This window comes from Oncorhynchus masou, chromosome 25 (genome assembly GCF_036934945.1).
Source record: "Oncorhynchus masou masou isolate Uvic2021 chromosome 25, UVic_Omas_1.1, whole genome shotgun sequence".
Classification (NCBI taxonomy): Eukaryota; Metazoa; Chordata; class Actinopteri; order Salmoniformes; family Salmonidae; genus Oncorhynchus; species Oncorhynchus masou.
In genome coordinates, this window is record NC_088236.1 from 33478395 (window position 1) to 33501075 (window position 22681).

At 42.5% G+C, this 22681-nt stretch overlaps 1 protein-coding gene across 1 annotated transcript in view; it reads left to right on the forward strand.

The window, feature by feature from the left end:
- The first annotated feature begins 3282 nt into the window (after positions 1–3282).
- LOC135513621 (uncharacterized) overlaps positions 3283–22681 on the forward strand; it is a 52762-nt gene continuing 33363 nt past the window's right edge. The window contains exons 1-3 of the mRNA XM_064936497.1: positions 3283–3359; positions 3479–3675; positions 6466–6649. Of these exons, the coding sequence (XP_064792569.1) occupies positions 3283–3359; positions 3479–3675; positions 6466–6649 (458 nt within the window). The remainder of the gene's footprint in view (positions 3360–3478; positions 3676–6465; positions 6650–22681) is intronic.

The window sequence follows — 22681 nt, forward strand, 5'->3', positions numbered from 1 at the left end:
ACTAGTCCAACGCTCTAACCACTAGGCTACCCTGCCACCCCATGTAAACATGCATTTCATGTGGATTAATATGCAAGTCCTTGTATAATTGAACATTATTTTGTGCCCATACAGTAGCTTAACTATAATGTAATGATTTTCCAATGCGTGCTCATGATCGTTCCAGAATGTGTCACCCAAAAAATATTTCCCTCATGAGAATAGTGTGTACTGTACTTATGTCTCACATTACTCTCTTCACCACTTGAAAGTGGAAAGGCACAAAATAAAGAAAGGCACAGTTACCTCATATTTACCAGTCATACCTTCCATGCGGTGGCAGACGATATTTAGCTTCCAATGATGTGTCAGCTCTTTCCACTGGCTTTCTCTTGGCAGTGTCCTTAAAACCTCTCTCTCCACAAGAGTAGGAGCTCTGCAGACAGAAACACCCTGACAGTACTCTCACTTTCATTGGGTAAAGTGGCATCAATTGTTGATTTATCTTCCTGCGTGTTTGCCTGTTACCTGTCACGTATTACATCATGTACAATCAGGGCTTTGTTCTTGTTTTATAAGAGCACCCAGTGTAAAGTAGTCCTTAAGGTACATGTAGATGTATTGTAGCATTTAACCCCGTAGCTCGTCTCCAAGGCTGTTTTGACTGTACTATGTGGGAGATATTTGAGGACAGCAACTCTGGTTTTAATGAACTCACAGATGTTGTTTCAGTGTTTCTGTGTTGAACCAGTTGTGCCTACTAAGACCTGTTACATCTTCCCTAACAATAAGCCTTGGGTATCAAAAAATCTAAAATCACTACTTAAAACTTCTTAGGGCTGCAATCCCGTTAACGGAATCGATATGACAACAGCCAGTGAAAGTGCAATCTCATAATTAAAATTCCTTAAACATGCATGTATCTTATACTGTTTTAAAGGTAATCTTGTTGTTAATCCCACCACAGTGTCCGATTTCAAATAGGCTTTACAGCGAAAGCACCACAAACGATTGTTAGGTCACCACCAACTCACAGATAAACACAGCCATTTTTCCAGCCAAAGAGAGCAGTCACAAAAAGCACACATAGAGATATAATTAATGACTAAACTTTGATGATCTTCATCAGATGACACTCATAGGACTTCATGTTACACAATACATGTATGTTTTGTTTGATAAAGTTCATATTTATAAAAAAAAAATCTCAGTAAACATTGCCGCGTTACATTCACTAGTTCCAAAAACATCAGGTGATATTGCAGAGAGCCACATCATTTTACAGAAATACTCATTATAAATATTGATGAAAATACAATTGTTAGACATGGAAATATAGATATACCTCTCCTTAATGCAACCGCTGTGTCAGATTTCAAAAAAATTTAACGGAAAAAGCAAACCATGCAATAATCTGAGAACGGCGCTAAGAAAAAAAATGTATCCCCCATGTTGGAGTCAACAGAAATCAGAAATAACATTATAAATATTCCCTTACCTTTGATGACCTTCATCAGAATGCACTCCCAGGAATCCTAGTTCCACAATAAATGTTTGATTTGTTCAATAATGTCCATTATTTATGTCCAAGTAGCTACTTTTGTTAGGGCGTTTAGTACACAGATCCAAACGCTCGTGCAGGTCCAGCCGAACATTGGACGAAAACTTCAAAGAGTTATATTACAGGTCGTAGAAACCTTTCAAACTAAGTGTAGAATCAATATTTAGGATGTTTTTATCATAAATCTTCAATAACATTCCAACCGGAGAATTACATTGTCTGTAGAAATGCCATGGAACCCAGGTCGCTATCATCCAGGACCTGGATCTCTGCCAGACCACTGACTCAAAAAGTTCTCATCCAGCCCCACATCACATTAGAAGCCTCATTCAAGTTTCTAAATGTAATGGATGTGAAACGGCTAGCTTAGTTAGCGGTGGTACGCGCTAAATAGCGTTTCAATCGGCGATGTCACTGCTCTGAGACATTGAAGTAGTAGTTCCCCTTGCTCTGCAAGGGCTGTGGCTTTTGTGGAGCGATGGGTAACGATGCTTTGTGGGTGACTGTTGTTGATGTGTGCAGAGGGTCCCTGGTTCGCGCCCGGGTATGGGCAAGGGGACGGTCTAAAGTTATACTGTTACATAAAGACAGTTGACATGTGGACAGTGGAAGCCTTAGGAAGTGCAACATAACCAATATCCCACTGTGTATTCAATAGGGGCTGGGTTGAAAATCAACCAACCTGGAATTCTTCTCATGTTTTTGCCTGCCATATGAGTTCTGTTATACTCACAGACATCATTCAAACAGTTTTTAGAACCTTCCGAGTGTTTCCTATCCAATACTAATAATACTAACACTAATAATATGCATATATTAGCGACTGGGACTGAGGAGCATGCCGTTTACTCCGGGCACCTCTGGGCACCTTTCATCCAAGCTACTCAATACTGCCCCTGCAGCCATAAGAAGTTAATAGAATGAAGGCAGTTTATGCTGAGGGTAATAGATAGGCTTTAAGAGATATACAACGTGAGATCAAAAGACAGATACTGGTGGACAAGGAGGCACGCAAGCAAGGTGGAGAGGACCCTCTCAACAGAAAGCTCAAGGGTGGCCTGGTAAAGGATTTCATCCATGGCTAGTGCCCCCACATAGGCAGGGGAAAACCAATGCTGACCTTGGGAGACATGAGGGCCAGAACATGGCTAATGAACTAAATGTTTTCTACTCAAGATTTGAAAGAAATAACTTTGTGTCAGAGGTAAAACAAATGGAAGCATCATTACAAATGTTTAAGAGGGTTGTTGTTAAACAGGCTGATGTTTTGAAGTTGTTCAGGGGATGTAAGGCATACAAAAGCCCAGGCCCAGACAAAATAAGTGGACATGTGTTAAAGCACTGTACTGAACAATTAGCTGGTGATTTTAACAGACATTTTCCAAGACTCGATCGACCAGCAACACGTGCCAGTATTGTGGAAAAACTCTATAATTATACCCATTTCTAAAGCATCTAATTCCTCTGTGCTGAAAGACTGCCGCCCTGTTGTCTTGACATCCTTAGTAATGAAATGCTTTGTGAAAATTGTGAAAAAGTCACCTAGAAGTCCCTCGACCCGTTTCAGTTTGCCTATCAGCTCAGCAGAGGAGTGATGCCATTCTTACTCTCGTCAACATGGTCTTTAGACATCTAGAGGGCACCAAATCCCAAATCAGGGTACTGTTTGTTGACTTTTCTTCTGCCTTCAACACAATCCACTTACATTCTGGCACAGAAATTCATAAGAGACTTCTCCTTAGATGGGGGCTGGTTTGTGGCTGTTGGACTTCCTGAACCAGAGGTCACAGCAGGTCACGGTGGGTCACAGCGGTTCACGGTGGGTCTCCACATGTAGGACATACGCACCACCAACACAGGCTCTCCTCAGATATGTGTTTTATCCCCACTCCTGTACATCTTGTACACTAATAGTTGTACTAGTTCCCATCCTGACAGACACTTAGTTAAGTTCTCTGATGACACTGCCTTGATCAGCCTGTTGCATGATGACGAGGAACATCATGGCCCGGTTCTAGATGACTTTCTAGAGTGGTGTGAGGAATCACACTTGGTCCTCAATACCAACAAGACCAAAGAGATGTGCATAGACTTCAGGAAGCGAACAACACCTACCTCTGCAACATCTATCAGAGGTCAGAACATAGAGATTGTAGAGGAATACAAATATCTGGTTGTCCTCTTGGACAATAAGCTTCAGTAGAGTAAATGTGCAGACCTGATATACAAAAAGAGTCAGAGACTGTAGTTTCTCAAAAAGCTGGGATCTTTTACTGTACTGTACTGACTCTATTTTACAAATCTTTCATTGAGAGTATTTTAACTTTTTGTATTGTTTGTTGGTTTGGCAATGCCACTGTCAGCCAGAAAAATATGCTGTGAAGGATTACCACCACAGTAAGTAAGGTACTTGGAGCCAAACAGACAGGCTTTGATGAGATCTTTAATGTCAGGACCCACAGCAAGGCTCACAAAATCATTTTAGACCCAAGCCACCCCCTGTACCCGGACTTGGAACTAGTCCTCTCTGGGGGAAGGTATAGGGCACCAACGGGCACAGAAAAACTGAAATATACAATTATTTGTGCCAGGTGTGATATCCTACAGTATCTGAACAGCTCGGGCTAATGTTCCTATCGACCCAGTGAAGCCAGCAGGCTAGTCTTTTGTTGTTGGCATGTAACTGTTATGAATATTGTATTGTCAATTTGTTTTCTACTGTATTTAAACACCACTTTAAACGTATACATGATACTGCAACAACATTTCCCCATGGGGACAATAAAGTCAGTAAAGTTAGCCCAGAGTCTGCAGTGCAGAATAAAGCACAGTGCATCCCACAGGCTCTCTTTCACATCCTCATTGACGGTCCTTGAGTGTGGAGACAGGTGGGCGAGAGACAGTTGCCACGGAGACAGTTGCCATGGCGTTTACTACCCTCAGCCCTTGCTACCTCGTAAGAGGTCATAACAGTGGAATGCTCATTTGAGCAGTGTGAAGGTCAGGGCAAAGCACTTGACCCGTTTGCTTGGAGTTTAGAACACATTACTACAGTTTCCTTTGCCAAGTAGAGGCGGACCTTGTCAGTCAGGTCATTGCCTATAGCCACACTGTTGCTCACTCTATCTTTACTGTATATGTCTCACTCTGTGCCCTCACTCTCTAATGCACACACATTTGGAAATACAAATATTTTTTATATTGGCACCTTATGTGACGAGCAGTTCTTGTAGCTCCTGCGTAAGAAAAGCGAGGCCTTATATACCTTGTGTAAATATAATTGAAACATGTCTGCAATGACAGGAACACCACTTTTCATGCTAATAAATTGTATTAATCTAACAGTTAATCTATTGCTCGTTTAAAAGACTGCTGTTTATTTATGAGCCAATGACTTTCAAAACTGTAAATCTTCCTTTCCACTCAGTGAGCAAAAGATCAAGTCCTTTTAAATTGATCATGCGTCTTTAATAATTAAGGTATATAAAAGCAAATGATGCCATCTATACGACCGGAGCAATATCTCTACAACTTCACCGCTTCCATTGGTCCCAATTAAGGGTAAATCTCTCTTAAGGCGCCTTGACACCTGTCCTTAGGCCAGTGATGGGAATGCCATTGTGGGACTATCAAAGCATAGTTGTGAAAGCTGTTTTAAAACAGTTGCCTTCTGTAACTTATGGCTGGTATCTGCTGTGGCTATGGGGGCCTCTAAATATGTGCTATTGAAGGTTTCAACACAGTGCCATTTACCGTGAAGACCTCCACTGGCTGTTTGTGAAATCATGCATTTCTTCATGACTCAACCTCACAATGAGGCTGTAGCCACTGAGAATGCACACCATGAGTCCTCTCTGTCGTTCCCAAGAGATAGTCTTGTGAATCTGTATCTGTGTCACGTTCTGACCATCGTTCGTGTGTGTTTTCCTTGTTTTAGTGTTGGTCAGGACGTGAGCTGGGTGGGCATTCTATGTTGTGTGTCTGGTTTGTCTATTTCTATGTTTGGCCTGATATGGTTCTCAATCAGAGGCAGGTGTTAGTCATTGTCTCTGATTGGGAACCATATTTAGGTAGCCTGTTTTGTGTTGGGTTTTGTGGGTGATTATTCCTGTCTCTGTGTTTGTTGCACCAGATAGGGCTGTTTCGGTTTTTTCACATTTCTTGTTTTGTAGATTGTTCATCTTTATTAAAGATGTTTACAAGTAACCACGTTGCGTTTTGGTCCGCCTCTCTTTCCCCAGAAGAAAACCATTACAATCTGACTGACCTTGCTATATTTAGATCAACGGTTATGGCTCTCTCTTCTCAACATGCCTGTTCTCCACAGACCCTCCAAGATAGAGTATGACTGTACACACCCCAGTGCAATATGGTCACATTTCCATAAATACCTGTATTAATAGACCGTAGTCCACCACAGCTGATAGCAATGTATTATACAGTCCATATTGTTGTTAGACTACATTATATACAGTGCCTTGCGAAAGTATTCGGCCCCCTTGAACTTTGCGACCTTTTACCACATTTCAGGCTTCAAACATAAAGATATAAAACTGTATTTTTTTGTGAAGAATCAACAACAAGTGGGACACAATCATGACGTGGAACGACATTTATTGGATATTTCAAACTTTTTTCAACAAATCAAAAACTGAAATTGGGCATGCAAAATTAAGGGGGCCGAATACTTTCGCAAGGCACTGTAGATGTCCAAAATGGCTACAGTGAGAAAAGGTTGTTTGCTATATTTTTTACAACCATCCACGGCAGTATTTCATGCAACAGTCAGGAGAGGTTGACAGGTCCAATTTGTGTTGTAAAAGTAAAAAAAGGGAGAGGCTAAATATAAGTGTGTATTACATTTCAAACTGCATAAACCATGTCTGTAAATATCCATGACTGTAATGGTCACTGGTTTCAAGCAGGCCACACTCCAGGCGTGCCTCACCGTCTGTTCCAGGGCACTGGCCGTGATGGATGGTTGTCAGGCCCCCACCACCAGACCCTCCCTGGGGTCACGCTGCTGAAGGTACTGCTCTTCTGGAGCCCAGCCACCAGCACTCTCATTTCCAGGAAGCTCAGCTCTTATCCCATGCATCCTAGACACTCGTAAAGTCTTAAATCGCTCAAATGGAGCAAAAAAAACTGAGAAAATTATACAGGATTGGTGAGTAATGAATGACTGCTTTGCCAAGACGAACATTATTTTACTGTGGTGTGCTGGCACTTACTTTTCTCCAAGTTGTTGCAAAAGAAGGAGAAGAGTTGTAATCAGATTTCCTGGAATGCATTGATTTCTCGCAAAGCTTTAGCTCCAAATCGCTGACAAACCAACACGTATTCCTGTAATGGAGGACTATCCAGTCGACATTGGGGTAAAAGAGTGCACTCGCTGCCGTATTAACACATTGGTCAACTTTTAGTTGTGGTATTAGACTCCTTTTTGATGTGCCATTGTACATTGAAACAGTAGTTAAGCAGTAAAATGCAATTCTTTCTAATTTGAGACAGCTAAGTACTGTTGCAGTTATAGGTCACATGTGTTGTGTGGTTATAGCTTACTGTATCTGGTCCTCTTGGTCAGTTGATATCCGGTTGTATGGCTCTGCATAGTGGTCGATAATGTCCGGTTGTTCTGGAGCTAGAGTGCTATACTGTACAACTGACAGTGTGCATTAAACCGGAGATTCGTGCCAGTTACTACCTTGTTCTGTGGGTTCATAATATACAGTTTGGCTGTCAGTGTGAGCAGTTGTTCATTCAATGTCTCCAAGCCACACACTGCATGGTCCCTAGGAGGACTGTGAGGGTCAGGACAGTGGCAAGGCTTCACACACACACACACACACACACACTCATAGCTATTTCTGTCATGGGTAAAGTGTGGTTTAGAGCCAGAACTCTTCCATCTGCTAAAGGCTCAGTGGGCCTAAGTGGTCAGGCAGTGTTCTCAGTGTACAACATGGAATGTGTGTGTCACCTTCAGGTTATGGCTTCTAACTTGTTTCCATTTAGGAGAGAAATGTATTAGATGCCCAAGCATAAAATGACCCAGTAAACTCTGACCCTCTATAGGTTGATCATTACATAGAGAATGTTTCTACTCATGCTGAACAAACGTTGAGTTCAACTGCCTTGTGAACTGGGGATAAATGTTCTCGAACTTTATAGGAGATGTAGTTAGGCCATGAACATGTAATTATGACCATGTAGATACCATGATTGTCATGCTCTGACCTTTAATATCTCTGTTTTCTTTATATTTTGGTTCGGTCACGGTGTGACGAGGGTGGGTATGCTAGTTTTGTATTATCTAGGGTTTTTGTATATCTAGAGGTTTTGTAGGTCTAGGTATTTATGTCTATGGTGGCCTGATATGGTTCCCAATCAGAGGCAGCTGTTTATCGTTGTCTCTGATTGGGGATTATATTTAGGTGGCCATTTTCCCTTTTGTGTTTGTGGGTTCTTATTCTATGTGTAGTTGCCTGTCTGCACTATCCATTCGTTTTGTTAGTTTGTTCAGTGTTCATTCTTTTAATAAATGTATTCCATGTCAGATATATATATTCCATTTTTTATTCAAATGGAATGGAGTAGAACAGCAAACACACACATGGCCACTGCGCCTGCTACTCCTCTCCATTTCCATATGAAATAGCCATTGGGTGCTGTTGGAGGGAGGGCAGGCCCACAACAATGGCCGGAGTTGAATGGAACAGCACTTCACCTTAGTGAATGTTCCCTCTGCTCTATACAATACATATCTGTTTATTTTATGCATTGATAAAAGGCTCATACAATACAAATATTTGTTTTAATGTTTTCTTTCACAGTGATAGCGACTCAGACTGGGAGCCCCCGGTGCCAAGCTGCCCGCTCTACCTCTGCCCCCTCTACTCCTGCCGCCAGTGGTGTTCATATGCCACAGTTCAATACTGCAGGCATGGCTGTGCCTCAGGGCCAAAAGGGCACAGCATGGAGGCGTCGTTGTGTTCTGTGTTGCATTAAGTCCCCCATCACCTGCACCACTTGTTCAGTTTGCCTCTGCTTTACATCAGAAAGAGACTGCTATGGGACATAGCACAGGCAGCAAAATATTGTGTAGAGGACTTCCAAAGGGTCTACCCCTGTTTTTTTAAATGTTTTTTTTCTAATATTTTTTAAAACATTTTAATATTTTTGTGTGTGTTAGAATTGCTTTTTGATATGTTGTATATAGTTATTTGCAGTGTTGTATATAGTTATAGGTCATTTCACCAATTTGGCCACTTGGGTACATTTGGGCAACTTGTGTGGGACATCTAGTTGACTTCATGTCATGTAGTAGCTCACCCATTCCTGAAGTTATCAGTCTGAAACTTTGCACACCTACAGTTGCCCTCTTGTGTTATCCATAAAAAGTATCTCTAGCATCCTATCTGACTGTGTGGCTATTCTAGTACACGTGAAAGATGATGCTCCAACAATAAAAAACAGAAAACGTATGCTCTTTCTTTCTCTTTTCTTCCACATGATCTACTGTGTTATATTCTCCTATATTCAATTAACATTTACACAAACTTCAGAATGTTTCCATTCAAATGATACCAAGAATATGCATATCCTTGCCTCTGGGACTGAGCTACATGCAGTTAGATTAGGGTATATCTTCAGGCGGAAATCGAGAACAAGGGATGCAGCCATAACAAGTTAATTGGTTGTTGGCGAGGGGTTCCGCTAGACAGGTTAAGTCCCTCTTTGTGGCACCTGACCACACTACTGAACAGCAGTCAAGGTGCAACAAAACTAGGGCCTAGGGGCTAACCGAAAGGTTGGTGGATAGAATCTGACAATTTATAAATCTGTCGTTCTGCCCCTGAACAAGGCAGTAAACGTTTCCTAGGCCATCATTGTAAATAAGAATGTGTTCTTAATTGACTTGCTTGGTAAAATAAAATAAAATACAATTCTTTTAGTTTTGGAAATATTGAGGACTAACTTATTCCTTCATACCTGTTCCGAAACTAACTCCAGCTCTTTGTTAAGTGTTGCAGTCATTTCAGTTGCTGTAGTAGCAGATGTGTATACTGTAGTATTGAGTCATCTGCATACATAGACACACTCAAAGCCAGTGGCATGTCATTAGTAAAGATTGAAAAAAGTAAGGGTCCTAAACAGCTACCCTGGGGAATTCCTGATTCTACCTGGATTATGTTTGAGAGGCTTCCATTAACTTCTTATGGGCAGGTGGGATGGTAGCGTCCCACCTGGCCAACATCCGGTGAAATTGCAGAACGCGAAATTCAAACTACAGAATTATAAATGCTTAACTTTCATAAAATCACAGGTGTAATAGATCCAAATAAAGCTTAACTTCTTGTTAATCCACCTGCTGTGTCAGATTTCAAAAAGGCTTTACGACGAAAGTACACCATGCGATTATCTGACAACAGCACCCCGCATACAAAACCATGAAAAACATATTTCAACCAGGCAGGTGCGACAGGAAAGTCAGAAATAGCGATATAATAAATGCCTTACCTTTGATGATCTTTTTCTGTTGGCACTCCAAAAGGTCCCAGTTACATCACAAATGGTCATTTTGTTCGATAATGTTCTTAGAAACACTACAGCCAAAATGGGAGCCACCTAGAAAAACTACAATTTCTGTCTCATTTTTCCAAAAACCAGCCTGAAACTCTTTCTAAAGATTGTTGACATCTAGTGGAAGCCCTAGCAACTGCAATCTGGGAGGACTTTGCCTTATAATAAAAGTGACAGTCATTGAAAATCGTGGTAGGCTGAATTGTTTTTTGGGGGTTGGTTTGTCCTCGGGGTTTCACCTGCCATATCAGTTCTGTTATACTCACAGACATTATTGTAACAGTTTTAGAAACTTTAGAGTGATTTCTATCCAAATCTACCAATTATATGCATATCCTTGCTTCTGGGCCTGAGTATCAGGCAGTTTACTTTGGGCACGCTTTTCATCCGGACTTGAAAATACTGCCCCCTACCCAAGAGAGGTTAAAGAACACCTTATGTGTTCTGTTAGACAGGTAACTCTTTATCCACAATATAGCAGGGGGTGTAAAGCCATAACACATACGTTTTTCCAGCAGCAGACTATGATCAATAATGTCAAAAGCTGCACTGAAGTCTAACAAGACAGCCCCCACAATCATTTTAACATCAATTTCTCTCAGCCAATCATCAGTCATTTGTGTAAGTGCTGTGCTGTGCTTGTTGAGTGTCTTTCCCTATAAGCATGCTGAAAGTCTGTCAATTTGTTTACTGTAAAATAACATTGTATCTGGTCAAACACAATTTTTTTCAGAAGTTTACTAAGGGTTGGTAACAGGCTGATTGGTTGGCTATTTGAACCTGTAAAGGGGGCAATATCGTCCACTATTATCCTCAGTAATTTTCCATCCAGATTGTCAGAGCCCAGTGGCTTGTAATTGTTGATAGAAAATAATACTTTTTTCACCTCTTCCACACCGACATTACGGAATTCAAAAGTACAATTATTGTCTTTTGTAATTTGGTCAGATATACTTGGGTTTGTTGTGTCAGCATTTGTAGCTGGCATGTCATTCCTAAGTTTTCTTATCTTGCCAATGAAAAAGTAATTAAAGTAGTTGCCAATATCATTGGGTTTGTGATGAATGAGCCACTTGATTCAATGAATGATGGAGCCGAGTTAGCCTTTTTCCCCAAAATTTCATTTAAGGTGCTCCAGAGCTTTTTACTATCATTCTTTATATAATTTATTTTTGTTTCATAGTATAGTTTATTTGATTTACTTTAGTAAAATGATTTCCTCATTTGCAGTACGTTTGCCAGTCTGTTGGGCTGCCAGACTTATTTGCCATCCCTTTTGCCTCATCCCCCTCAACCATAAAATTTTTCAATTCCTCATCAATCCAAGTGGATTTAACAGTTTTTACAGTCATTTCCTTAATGGGTGCGGGCTTATTAGTAACAGGAATAAGCAATTTCATAAATGTATTAAGTGCAGCGTCTGGTTGCTCCACATTACATCCTATTCTTTACATTATCAACATATGAATCACTACAAAAGTTATTGTATGACCTCTTATACACTATATTAGGCCCAGTCTTTTGAACTTTGGTTTTCCTAGATATGGCTACTATATTGTGATTACTACATCCGATGGATTTGGATACTGCTTTAAAGCAAATTTCTTTAGCATTAGTAAAGATGTGATCAGTACATGTTGATGATTTCATCCCTGTGCTGTTTGTAAATACCCTGGTAGGTTGACTGACAACCTGAACAAGTTTGCAGGCACTGGTTACAATTAGAATTTTTTTCTTGAGTGGGCAGCTTGATGAGATCCAGTAATTATTTAAATCACCCAGAAAATATACTTCTCTGTTGATATCATATCCATGACCAAGCATTTCACACATATTATCCAGATACTGACTGTTAGCACTTGGTGGTCTCCCTGTCACGCGGAATGACGCTGGAGGGACGAAGTAGGTACAGGTAGTAAACATTTAATAAATGACGGACATATAACAACACAGTTTCTGTGCCTAAGACAAGAAACAATCAATGCAGCAGCGGGGAACAGAGCAAGGGAACAGACAAAAATAGGCAAGGAAAAGAACATGTGATACGTGAGTCCAGGTGAGTCCAATAACGCTTATGCGAGTAACGAGGGAGGGCAGGTGTGAGTGATGGGTGGCAGGAGCGTGTGATGCAGGGTAATCTGTCGCCCTCAAGCGCCAGGGGAAGGGAAGAGCGGGAGCAGGCGTGACATTCCCACCAGAATGGGTGAGGCAGATGAACCTGAAGCGATATTACTTCAACAGTATTTAACATTAGATTGTCTCTAAGCTTTAAAGGAATGTGGTTCTGAATGTAGACCGCAACACCGCCCCCGCTGGCATTACTGTCTTTTCGGTAGATGTTATAACCATGTATTGCTACCACTGTATCATCAAAGGTATTATCTAAGTGAGTTTCAGAGTTTCCTATGAATGTTTTATTTTTTAAAACTTTTTATTGAATATCCGAAACATACAACATACTTGCAGTGAAGTCGCTCAACAACTACATCATACCAGTCATCCAATAGACTCCCATTCAGAGCGACACACAGAAGCATCCACGGTCAATGTCCTGCTCAAGGGCACGTTGACAGATCTCCCACCAGGCCAAAATACGTGAACCCGAACCCTCCAAGATTCCCGCACAGTTCCCCAAAGGTTTCATGTGAATGTTACAAACAAATTATTGACTTCATGGACCTTGTTTCTCAGGCTGCGTATGTTAATATTGGCAATTTCTAACACTTTTCTGGGTTGCTTGATTGTTTTTTAATGCTTTCATGGGAAGCTTAACAGAAATAGACTTCCTTCTGTGCAAACAATATAACTCTGGTTCATAGGCTCATGATTACTGTGTACAATAGCTGTTGGATCAACAGGGCAATTAGGGGGACATCATTTAAGTTACTTACATTGTGTCTGCCAAAGCCGCTAGGATAATGTACATTTGATGCAGTATTATGACGACTCATTGTCACAATGGTAGGGATTAACTGAGCTGGTCCTGTGTCATTGATAAGTCATTGTTTCAACGCAGCCTTGAAATGAGTGGAGCCAAGATAATTTGGATGGACTCCATCATTCCTGTAAAGTATTTTCTGTTTCCAGAAGGTTTCAAAGTTATCTATAAAAGTGATTCCATCAGAACTACTGTAATCTTTTAGACAGATGCCTGTAGTCTGCTGAATCTTTCACACCCGCTGCCCAACGATCGTACTGGATCTGAAATGATTGGCCATTTTTGGAGTCTTTTAATGCTAAAATCAGTGCTAAACAAATCAATTTTCAGATGTTCCGAGCTAGCCCTGCTAATGTTGTTTGATCCCACATGGACTACGCCAGTGTCAGCCCCTGGCATTTGCCGTAGAACAGTCGGAAGCAGCCTTGTGATGTCCTGTGCTTGTGCTTGTCACGTTCGTTGAATGGAGGAGACCAAGGCGCAGTGTGAGATGAATACATCTTCTTATTTAATGAAATGAAGAACACATAAACAAACTTACAAAATGACCATGAAGCTATATATGATAAGTGCAGACACAGGCAACTAACACATTGTAACACAATGACCCACGAAATACCCAAGGAATATGGCTGCCTAAATATGGTTCCCAATCAGAGACAACAATAAACAGCTGCCTCTAATTGAGAACCAATCTAGGCAACCATAGATATACATAACACCTAGACTAGTGAACACCCATAGACATACAAAACCCCTAGACAAGGAAAAAAACACATACATCACCCATGTCACACCCTGACCTAACCAAAATAATAAATAAAACAAAGAACACTAAGGTCAGGACGTAACAGTGCTCCTGGGTAGCACAGGGTTTTTGCATTGGGAACCGTGATGTTTCTCACCATAGACCTGCCAATGATGACAGCTGGTGATGTTGAATGGGCCGGTCTCTCAGGCGGTCTGATAAAGGTGGGAACTCTGAGAATCTGAACCTGAGGTAGAAACTACCAGAGAGGAAGACAGAACAGAGGACGAAGACACAGGTACCTCCGGATCCAATGTCGAATGGGAAGAAGGCGCCGGAACCTCTGGATCCAGGGCTGCAAAGCCGGTTCTGGTCTGTGTCAGTTCCGGGCTTAACATCTTCAAGGAGACTCCCGGTCCCAGAGGAAGCTTTCTTCGACTTCCACGGCGAGTGACGTATCTACATGGCTGGTTGGTTGGTTCGAGAACAGCTCCGTTCTCCTGGGAAGGGGGAGAACCATTCGGGGATGGATCCATGCTGAGCACCGGCCAGTCGGCTGTCGGGAGTCCAGCTATTGGGGTGGAAGATAAATAAAAAGTAGGCTGGCGTGGATCCCTCAGTAGCTTGTATAGGTTTGCTACATGCTCTGCGTCTCACTAATTTGGACACAAAATCAGTGTTATTTCTTACATTAGTACCCCAGGTCATCTTAGGTTTCATTACATACAGTCGAGAAGAACTACTGAATATAAGATCAGCATCAACTCACCATCAGTACGACCAAGAATATGACTTTCGCGAAGCGGATCCTGTGTTCTGCCTTTCAACCAGGACAACGGAATGGATCCCAGCCGGCGTCCCAAAAAAACGACTTCGTAAAAGAGGGAAACGAGGCGGTCTTCTGGTCAGACTACGGAGACGGGCACATCGTGCCCCACTTCCTAGCATTCTTCTCGCCAATGTCCAGTCTCTTGACAACAAGGTTGATGAAATCCGAGCAAGGGTAGCATTCCAGAGGGACATCAGAGACTGTAACGTTCTTTGCTTCACGGAAACATGGCTCACTGGAGAGATGCGGTGCAGCCAGCAGGTTTCTCCACACATCGCGCCGACAGAAACAAACACCTTTCTGGTAAGAAGAGTGGCGGGGGCGTATGCCTTATGGCTAACGAGACGTGGTGTGATCACAGAACTCAAATCCTTCTGTTCACCTGATTTAGAATTCCTCACAATCAAATGTAGGCCACATTATCTACCAAGAGAATTCTCTTCGATTATAATCACAGCCGTATATATTCCCCCCCAAGCAGACACATTGATGGCTCTGAACGAACTTTATTTGACTCTTTGCAAACTGGAATTCATACATCCTGAGGCTGCATTCATTGTTGCTGGGGATTTTAACAAGGCTAATCTGAAAACAAGACTCCCTAAAATGTATCAGCATATCCATTGCGCCAGCCTTGGATCACTGTTATTCTAACTTCCGCGACGCATATAAGGCCCTGCCCCGCCCCCCTTTCGGAAAAGCTGACCACGACTCCATTTTGCTGATCCCTGCCTACAGACAGAAACTAAAACAAGAAGCTCCCACGCTGAGGTCTGTCCAACGCTGGTCCAACCAAGCTGATTCCACACTCCAAGACTGCTTCCATCACATGGACTGGGACATGTTTCGTATTGCGTCAGGCAACAACATTGACGAATACGCTGATTCGGTGTGCGAGTTCATTAGAACGTGCGTTGAAGATGTCGTTCCCATAGCAACAATTAAAACATTCCCTAACCAGAAACCGTGGATTGATGGCAGCATTCGCGTGAAACTGAAAGCGCGAACCACTGCTTTTAATCAGAGCAAGGTGACTGGTAACATGACCGAATACAAACAGTGCAGCTATTCCCTCTGTAAGGCTATCAAACAAGCTAAGCGTCAGTATAGAGACAAAGTAGAATCTCAATTCAACGGCTCAGACACAAGAGGTATGTGGCAGGGTCTACAGTCAATCACGGACTACAAGATGAAATCCAGCTCAGTCACGGACCAGGATGTCTTGCTCCCAGGCAGACTAAATAACTTTTTTGCCCGCTTTGAGGACAATACAGTGCCACTGACACGGCCTGCAACGGAAACATGCGGTCTCTCCTTCACTGCAGCCGAGGTGAGTAAACCATTTAAACGTGTTAACCCTCGCAAGGCTGCAGGCCCAGACGGCATCCCCAGCCGCGCCCTCAGAGCATGCGCAGACCAGCTGGCTGGTGTGTTTACGGATATATTCAATCAATCCCTATACCAGTCTGCTGTTCCCACATGCTTCAAGAGGGCCACCATTGTTCCTGTTCCCAAGAAAGCTAAGGTAACTGAGCTAAACGACTACCGCCCCGTAGCACTCACTTCCGTCATCATGAAGTGCTTTGAGAGACTAGTCAAGGACCATATCACCTCCACCCTACCTGACACCCTAGACCCACTCCAATTTGCTTACCGCCCAAATAGGTCCACAGACGACGCAATCTCAACCACACTGCACACTGCCCTAACCCATCTGGACAAGAGGAATACCTATGTGAGAATGCTGTTCATCGACTACAGCTCGGCATTTAACACCAAATTACCCTCCAAGCTCGTCATCAAGCTCGAGACCCTGGGTCTCGACCCTGCCCTGTGCAACTGGGTACTGGACTTCTTGACGGGCTGCCCCCAGGTGGTGAGGGTAGGCAACAACATCTCCACCCCGCTGATCCTCAACACTGGGGCCCCACAAGGGTGCGTTCTGAGCCCTCTCCTGTACTCCCTGTTCACCCACGACTGCGCGGCAACGCACGCCTCCAACTCAATCATCAAGTTTGCGGACGACACAACAGTGGTAGGCTTGATTACCAACAACTGATTGGGACGGCCTACAGGGAGGAGGTGAGGGCCCTCGGAGTGTGGTGTCAGGACAATAACCTCACACTTAACGTCAACAAAACTAAGGAGATGATTGTGGACTTCAGGAAACAGCAGAGGGAACACCCCCCTATCCACATCGATGGAACAGTAGTGGAAAGTGTAGTAAGTTTTAAGTTCCTCGGCATACACATCACAGACAAACTAAATTGGTCCACTCACACAGACAGCATCGTGAAGAAGGCGCAGCAGCGCCTCTTCAACCTCAGGAGGCTGAAGAAATTCGGCTTGTCACCAAAAACACTCACAAACTTCTACAGATGCACAATCGAGAGCATCCTGGCGGGCTGTATCACCACCTGGTACGGCAACTGCTCCGCCCACAAACGTAAGGCTCTCCAGAGGGTAGTGAGGTCTGCACAACGTATCACCGGGGGCAAACTACCTGCCCTCCAGGACACCTACACCACCCGATGTTACAGGAAGGCCATAAAGATCATCAAGGACAACACCCACCCGAGCCACTGCCTGTTCAGCCCACTATCATCCAGAAGGCGAGGTCAGTACAGGTGCATCAAAGCTGGGACCGAGAGACTGAAAAACAGCTTCTATCTCAAGGCCATCAGACTGTTAAACAGCAACCACTAACATTGAGTGGCTGCTGCCAACACACTGACTCAACTCCAGCCACTTCAATAATGGGAATTGATGGGAAAGGATGTAAAATATATCACTAGCCACTTTAAACAATGCTACCTAATATAATGTTTACATACCCTACATTATTCATCTCATATGTATACGTATATACTGTACTCTATCATCTACTGCATCCTTATGTAATACATGTATCACTAGCCACTTTAACCTCTTACATCTATGGGGGCGCTATTTCATTTTTGGATGAAAAACGTTCCCGTTTTAAACAAGATATTTTGTCACAAAAAGATGCTCGACTATGCATATAATTGATAGCATTCGAAAGAAAACACTCTGACGTGTCCAGAAATACCAAGATATTCTCTGTGCGTGCCCTAGAACGTGAGCTTCAGGCAAAACCAAGATGAGATGGCATCCAGGAAATGACAAGGATTTTTGAGGCTCTGTTTTCCATTGTCTCCTTATATGGCTGTGAATGCGAGAGGAATGAGCCTGCCCTTTCTGTCGTTTCCCAAGGTGTCTGCAGCATTGTGACGTATTTGTAGGCAGATCATTGGAAGATTGACCATAAGAGACCACATTTACCAGGTGTCCGCCCGGTGTCCTGCGCCGAAATTGGTGCGCAAAATCACCTGCCAGTATTTTTCCATGCGATACAGAGAGGAAAGCAAGCTTCCACGAACTGCATATCAATGAAGAGATATGTGAAAAAACACCTTGAGGATTGATTCCAAACAATGTTTGCCATGTTTCGGTCGATATTATGTAGTTAATCCGGAAAAAGTTTTACGTTGTAGGTGACTGAATTTTCGGTTCGTTTCGGTAGCCAGACGCAATGTAGAAAACGGAACGATTTCTCCTACACACAGACGCTTTCAGGAAAAACTGCGCATTTGGTATGTAACTGAGAGTCTTCTCATTGAAAACATCAGAAGCTCTTCAAAGTTAAATGATTTTATTTATTTGGTTATCTGGTTTTTGTGAAAATGTTGCGTGCTAAATAGGAACCTTCTTATCGTGCTACTCAAAATGCTATGCTAGCTTTGCATACTCTTACACAAATTAGTCAATTTCTATGGTTCAAAAGCATATTTTGAAAATCTGAGATGACAGTGTTGTTAAGAAAAGGCTAAGCTTGAGAGCAGACGCATTATTTTCATTTTATTTGCGATTTTCAGAAATCGTTAACGTTGCGTTATGCTAATGAGCCTGAGGCTTTAGTCACAAACCCGGATCCGGGATGGGGAGTTTCAAGAAGTTAACTATGCCACTTTGTTTACATACTCATCTCATATGTATATACTGTACTCGATACCATCTACTGTATCTTGCCTATGCTGCTCTGCACCATCACTCATTCATATCTTTATGTACATATTCTTTATCCCCTTACACTGTGTATAAGATATTAGTTTTGGAATTGTTAGTTAGATTACTTGTTGGTTATTACTGCATTGTCGGAACTGGAAGCACAAGCATTTCGCTACACTCGCATTAACATCTGCTAACCATGTGTATGTGTCAAATAAAATTTGATTTGATTTGATTTGAAAGACAGATTTCCACCGGTCTAATGTCCATTGCTCATGTTTCTTGGCCCAAGCAACTCTCTTCTTATTATTGGTGTCCATTAGTAGTGGTTTCTTTGCAGCAATTCGACCACGAAGGCCTGCTTCACTCAGTCTCCTCTGAACAGTTGATGTTGAGATTTGTCTGTTACTTGAAATCTGTGAAGCATTTACTTGGGCTACAATTTCTGAGGCTCCTGCGTGAACTTGCCTTAGGCATGCTGCAAGGAGGCATGAGGACTGCTGATGTGGCCAGGGCAATAAATTGAAATATCCGTACTGTGAGACACCTAAAACAGTGCAACAGGTTAACAAGACGGACAGCTGATTGTACTTGCAGTGGCAGACCACGTGTAACAACACCTGTACATTCAAAATTCACGCCTGCGGGACAAGTACAGGATGGCAACAACAACTGCGAGAGTTACACCAGGAATTCACAATCCATTCATCAGTGCTCAGACTGTCCGCAATAGGCTAAGAGAGGCTGGACTGAGGGCTTGTAGGCCTGTTGTAAGCAGGTCCTCACCAGACATCACCGGCAACAACGTCGCCTATGGGCACAAACCCACCGTTGCTGAAACAGACAGGACTGGCAAAAAGTGCTCTTTACTGAGGAGTCACTGTTTTGTCTCACCAGGGGTGATGGTCAGAGTAGCATTTATCGTCGAAGGAATGCGTGTTACACCGAGGCCTGTACCCTGGAGCGGGATCGATTTGGAGGTGGAGGGTTCGTCAAGGTCTGGGGCAGTATGTCACAGCATCATCGGACTGTCATTGCAGGCAATCTCAACACTGTGTGTTACAGGGAAGACATCCTCCTCCCTCATGTGGTACCCTTGCTGCAGACTCATCCTGACATGACCCTCCAGCAGGACAATGCCACCAGCCATACTGCTTGTTCTGCGTGCGATTTCTTGCAAGACAGGAGTGTCAGTGTTCTGCCATGGCCAGCGAAGAGCCCAGATTTCAATCCCATTGAGCACGTCTGGGACCTGTTAGAGCGGAGGGTGAGGGCTAGGGCCATTCCCCCCACAAATGTCCAGGAACTTGCAGGTGCCTTGGTGGAAGAGTGGGGTAAAATCTAACAGCAGGAACTGGCAAATATGGCGCAGTCCATGAGGAGGAGATGCACTGCAGTACTTTATGCAGCTGGTGGCCACACCAGATACTGACTGTTACTTTTGATCCCCCCTTTGTTCAGGAACACATTATTCCATTTCTGTTAGTCACATGTCTGTGGAAGTTGTTCAGTTTATGTTTCAGAAGTAAAATGTTATGTTTATTTTTTTGTTGAGTTTACAATGTAGAAGATTTTTAAAATAAAGAAAAACACTTGAATGCGTAGGTGTGTCCAAACTTTTGACTAGTATTGTATATGTTTGTAATTTCTTACTGAATATTACATGGGTTTGATGTGAGTCTCTTTTTCTCCCAACTGCAGTCCCTGGTTGTAATGTTAGGAAGCAGCGCTGGCTGGATTGGAGGGAAGAGAAGGGAAGGGGGACAAGATGGATGGGGCTCGTGTGGTTAGCTTTGGGGGGAATAAAGTCAGCGTCTAGCCCACACAAGAGCTCTTCTAAGTCCATGTGCTCATAGCCCTGCTCTGAGACCAGCCTAAATCCAAGGAAGATGCTTTCATCTGGGTATTCTGTGCAAAAGAAAGAGAAAAGATCCCTGAGTGTGATCCAACCTGAATCGTTTTTGGATGTACAGCTCGGGAAATATTGACTTGGCCCCTACTCTTTGACATCACCACTTCTGGTCACCCACACCTTTAAATCCTTGTAAGGTGAGTGTTGTAAGTTGATGATGGTTGTATTGGGCCAAAAAGTTGAATCATTCATTTCCAGTACTTCACCTCTCTGTGCAAGCCAGCAGGTATTGCTCAGCATCTGGGAAGTCGTGTCCCTGCAGACAGGTAAAGGGTGAGACGGGTAGCAGGGTGGAAAGTGATGCTCTCTTAAATAGATGAGGATTGAATTGGATGGGGAAACATGGATATGGGTGGGTAGATGACTGGGCTGGGGGGTTGGTGGGAACATGGTGGGTGGTTTTTAAGCCAAGTTGGGGGCCCCCTCTCAACAGTGGAATATGATGTCATCGGCTACATATTCAATAAACGCAGACAGATGAAGTGGTAATATAGGCCAATAAAAGGTAGATGCTGAAACTCATTAATAAGTAACTCCCATGTTGGAAGGGAACATTGTCCCATGGAAACTAAACAAATAAATATTTACCAGTACTACACAGGGGGCATGTTTGATTGAGACTTCCAATGAAAGCTTATCTTTTGCAGCTCTCCTGTTTTAACTTTATTCCCAAAGTTAGCTTGTTAGATTATTATTAACAAGGATGAATGAGAAGACGATAGGCTATGTACACAATAATTTATATTTAATGTATCACACAAATACCATAGAACATTTGAAATATATATATCTTTTACATTTATTTTTAAAACTTTGTTTTTATTGTAGGAACACAATGAAAGTACAAATAAGGTCAAATAAAAAATAAAAAAATAAAAAAGATCTGGCAGTTACAGTGCACTTCATTCCTTCAACATCATATCATCATATTAGTTACATTGACATCTTTGAATTTGTCCTTTTCCATGTACGAAACCCATTTTTCCCAGTATTCTTGACCTCTCTCCTGTTGAGTTCTTAGAGCAAAGGTCATACGCTCCATGTGGTGTATTTCTTCTATAATGTCTATCCATTGTGTCACTGTGGGAGGGTCTTTTTGTAGCCATTTCCTAGTGATAGCCTTTTTACTGGCTGCCAGTAGGACCTTCAAGAGGTACTTTTCTCTATTGTGTAAGTTATCAGGTATTTCACCCAAGTACAAAGAAATGAATGTTTGTTCTATGTCAAATCCCATTATTTTTCCAATGTTAGATCTTATTTCTCCCCAGTAAGTTTTGATTGCGGGGCAAGTCCAAAAGATATGAGAGTGGTCTGCCCTCAATAGACCGCATTCTCTCCAACAAGGGTGTTGTGAGCCAGCCTGTTTTGATTTCAGTTTAGGTGTTATGAAGAAACATATAACATTCTTCAAACAGAATTCTCTCCATGACCTTGAGTTGGTGGAGCTATGTTGAGTCTCTAATATGTTCAACCATGTTTCATCAGTTATTTCAATGTCAAGTTCCTCCTCCCATTTCTTTTTATTATAGTTTTAGAATGTTTCTTTGAGGATTGAATACCCAAGTAGAGATTTGAAATAGTTTTTTTGTTACTCCCCAAGTTGTATGCGTTAGTGAATACTTGGATTAATTTTGGAGGTGCTCGGGGGTCAGTCACTTTTATCTCCCTTAAGAAACAGTGTCGAAATTGTAGGTATCTGTAAAAATCTTGTTTATCCAAGCCATGTTTTTTACTTAGGTCCTGGAAGTTGTCGAGGTCCCATTCCTTATAATTGTACTGAATGATGTGATGCCTTTCTGCGTCCATTGTTTAAACCTGCTGTCCTGAGTTGCAGGGATGAAGCTGGGGTCGTATGAAGGCTAACTTTAAATTATTCAGCCCCCTTAAGTTGTAGCGCCACCTTTTGCTGCGATTACAGCTGTAAGTCGCTTGGGGTATGTCTCTATCAGTTTTGCACATCGAGAGACTGAATTTTTTTCCGTTTTTGACTTAAGGGGGCTGAATAATTTTGCACGCCCAATTTTTCAGTTTTTGATTTGTTAAAAAAGTTTGAAATATCCAATAAATGTCGTTCCACTTCATGATTGTGTCCCACTTGTTGA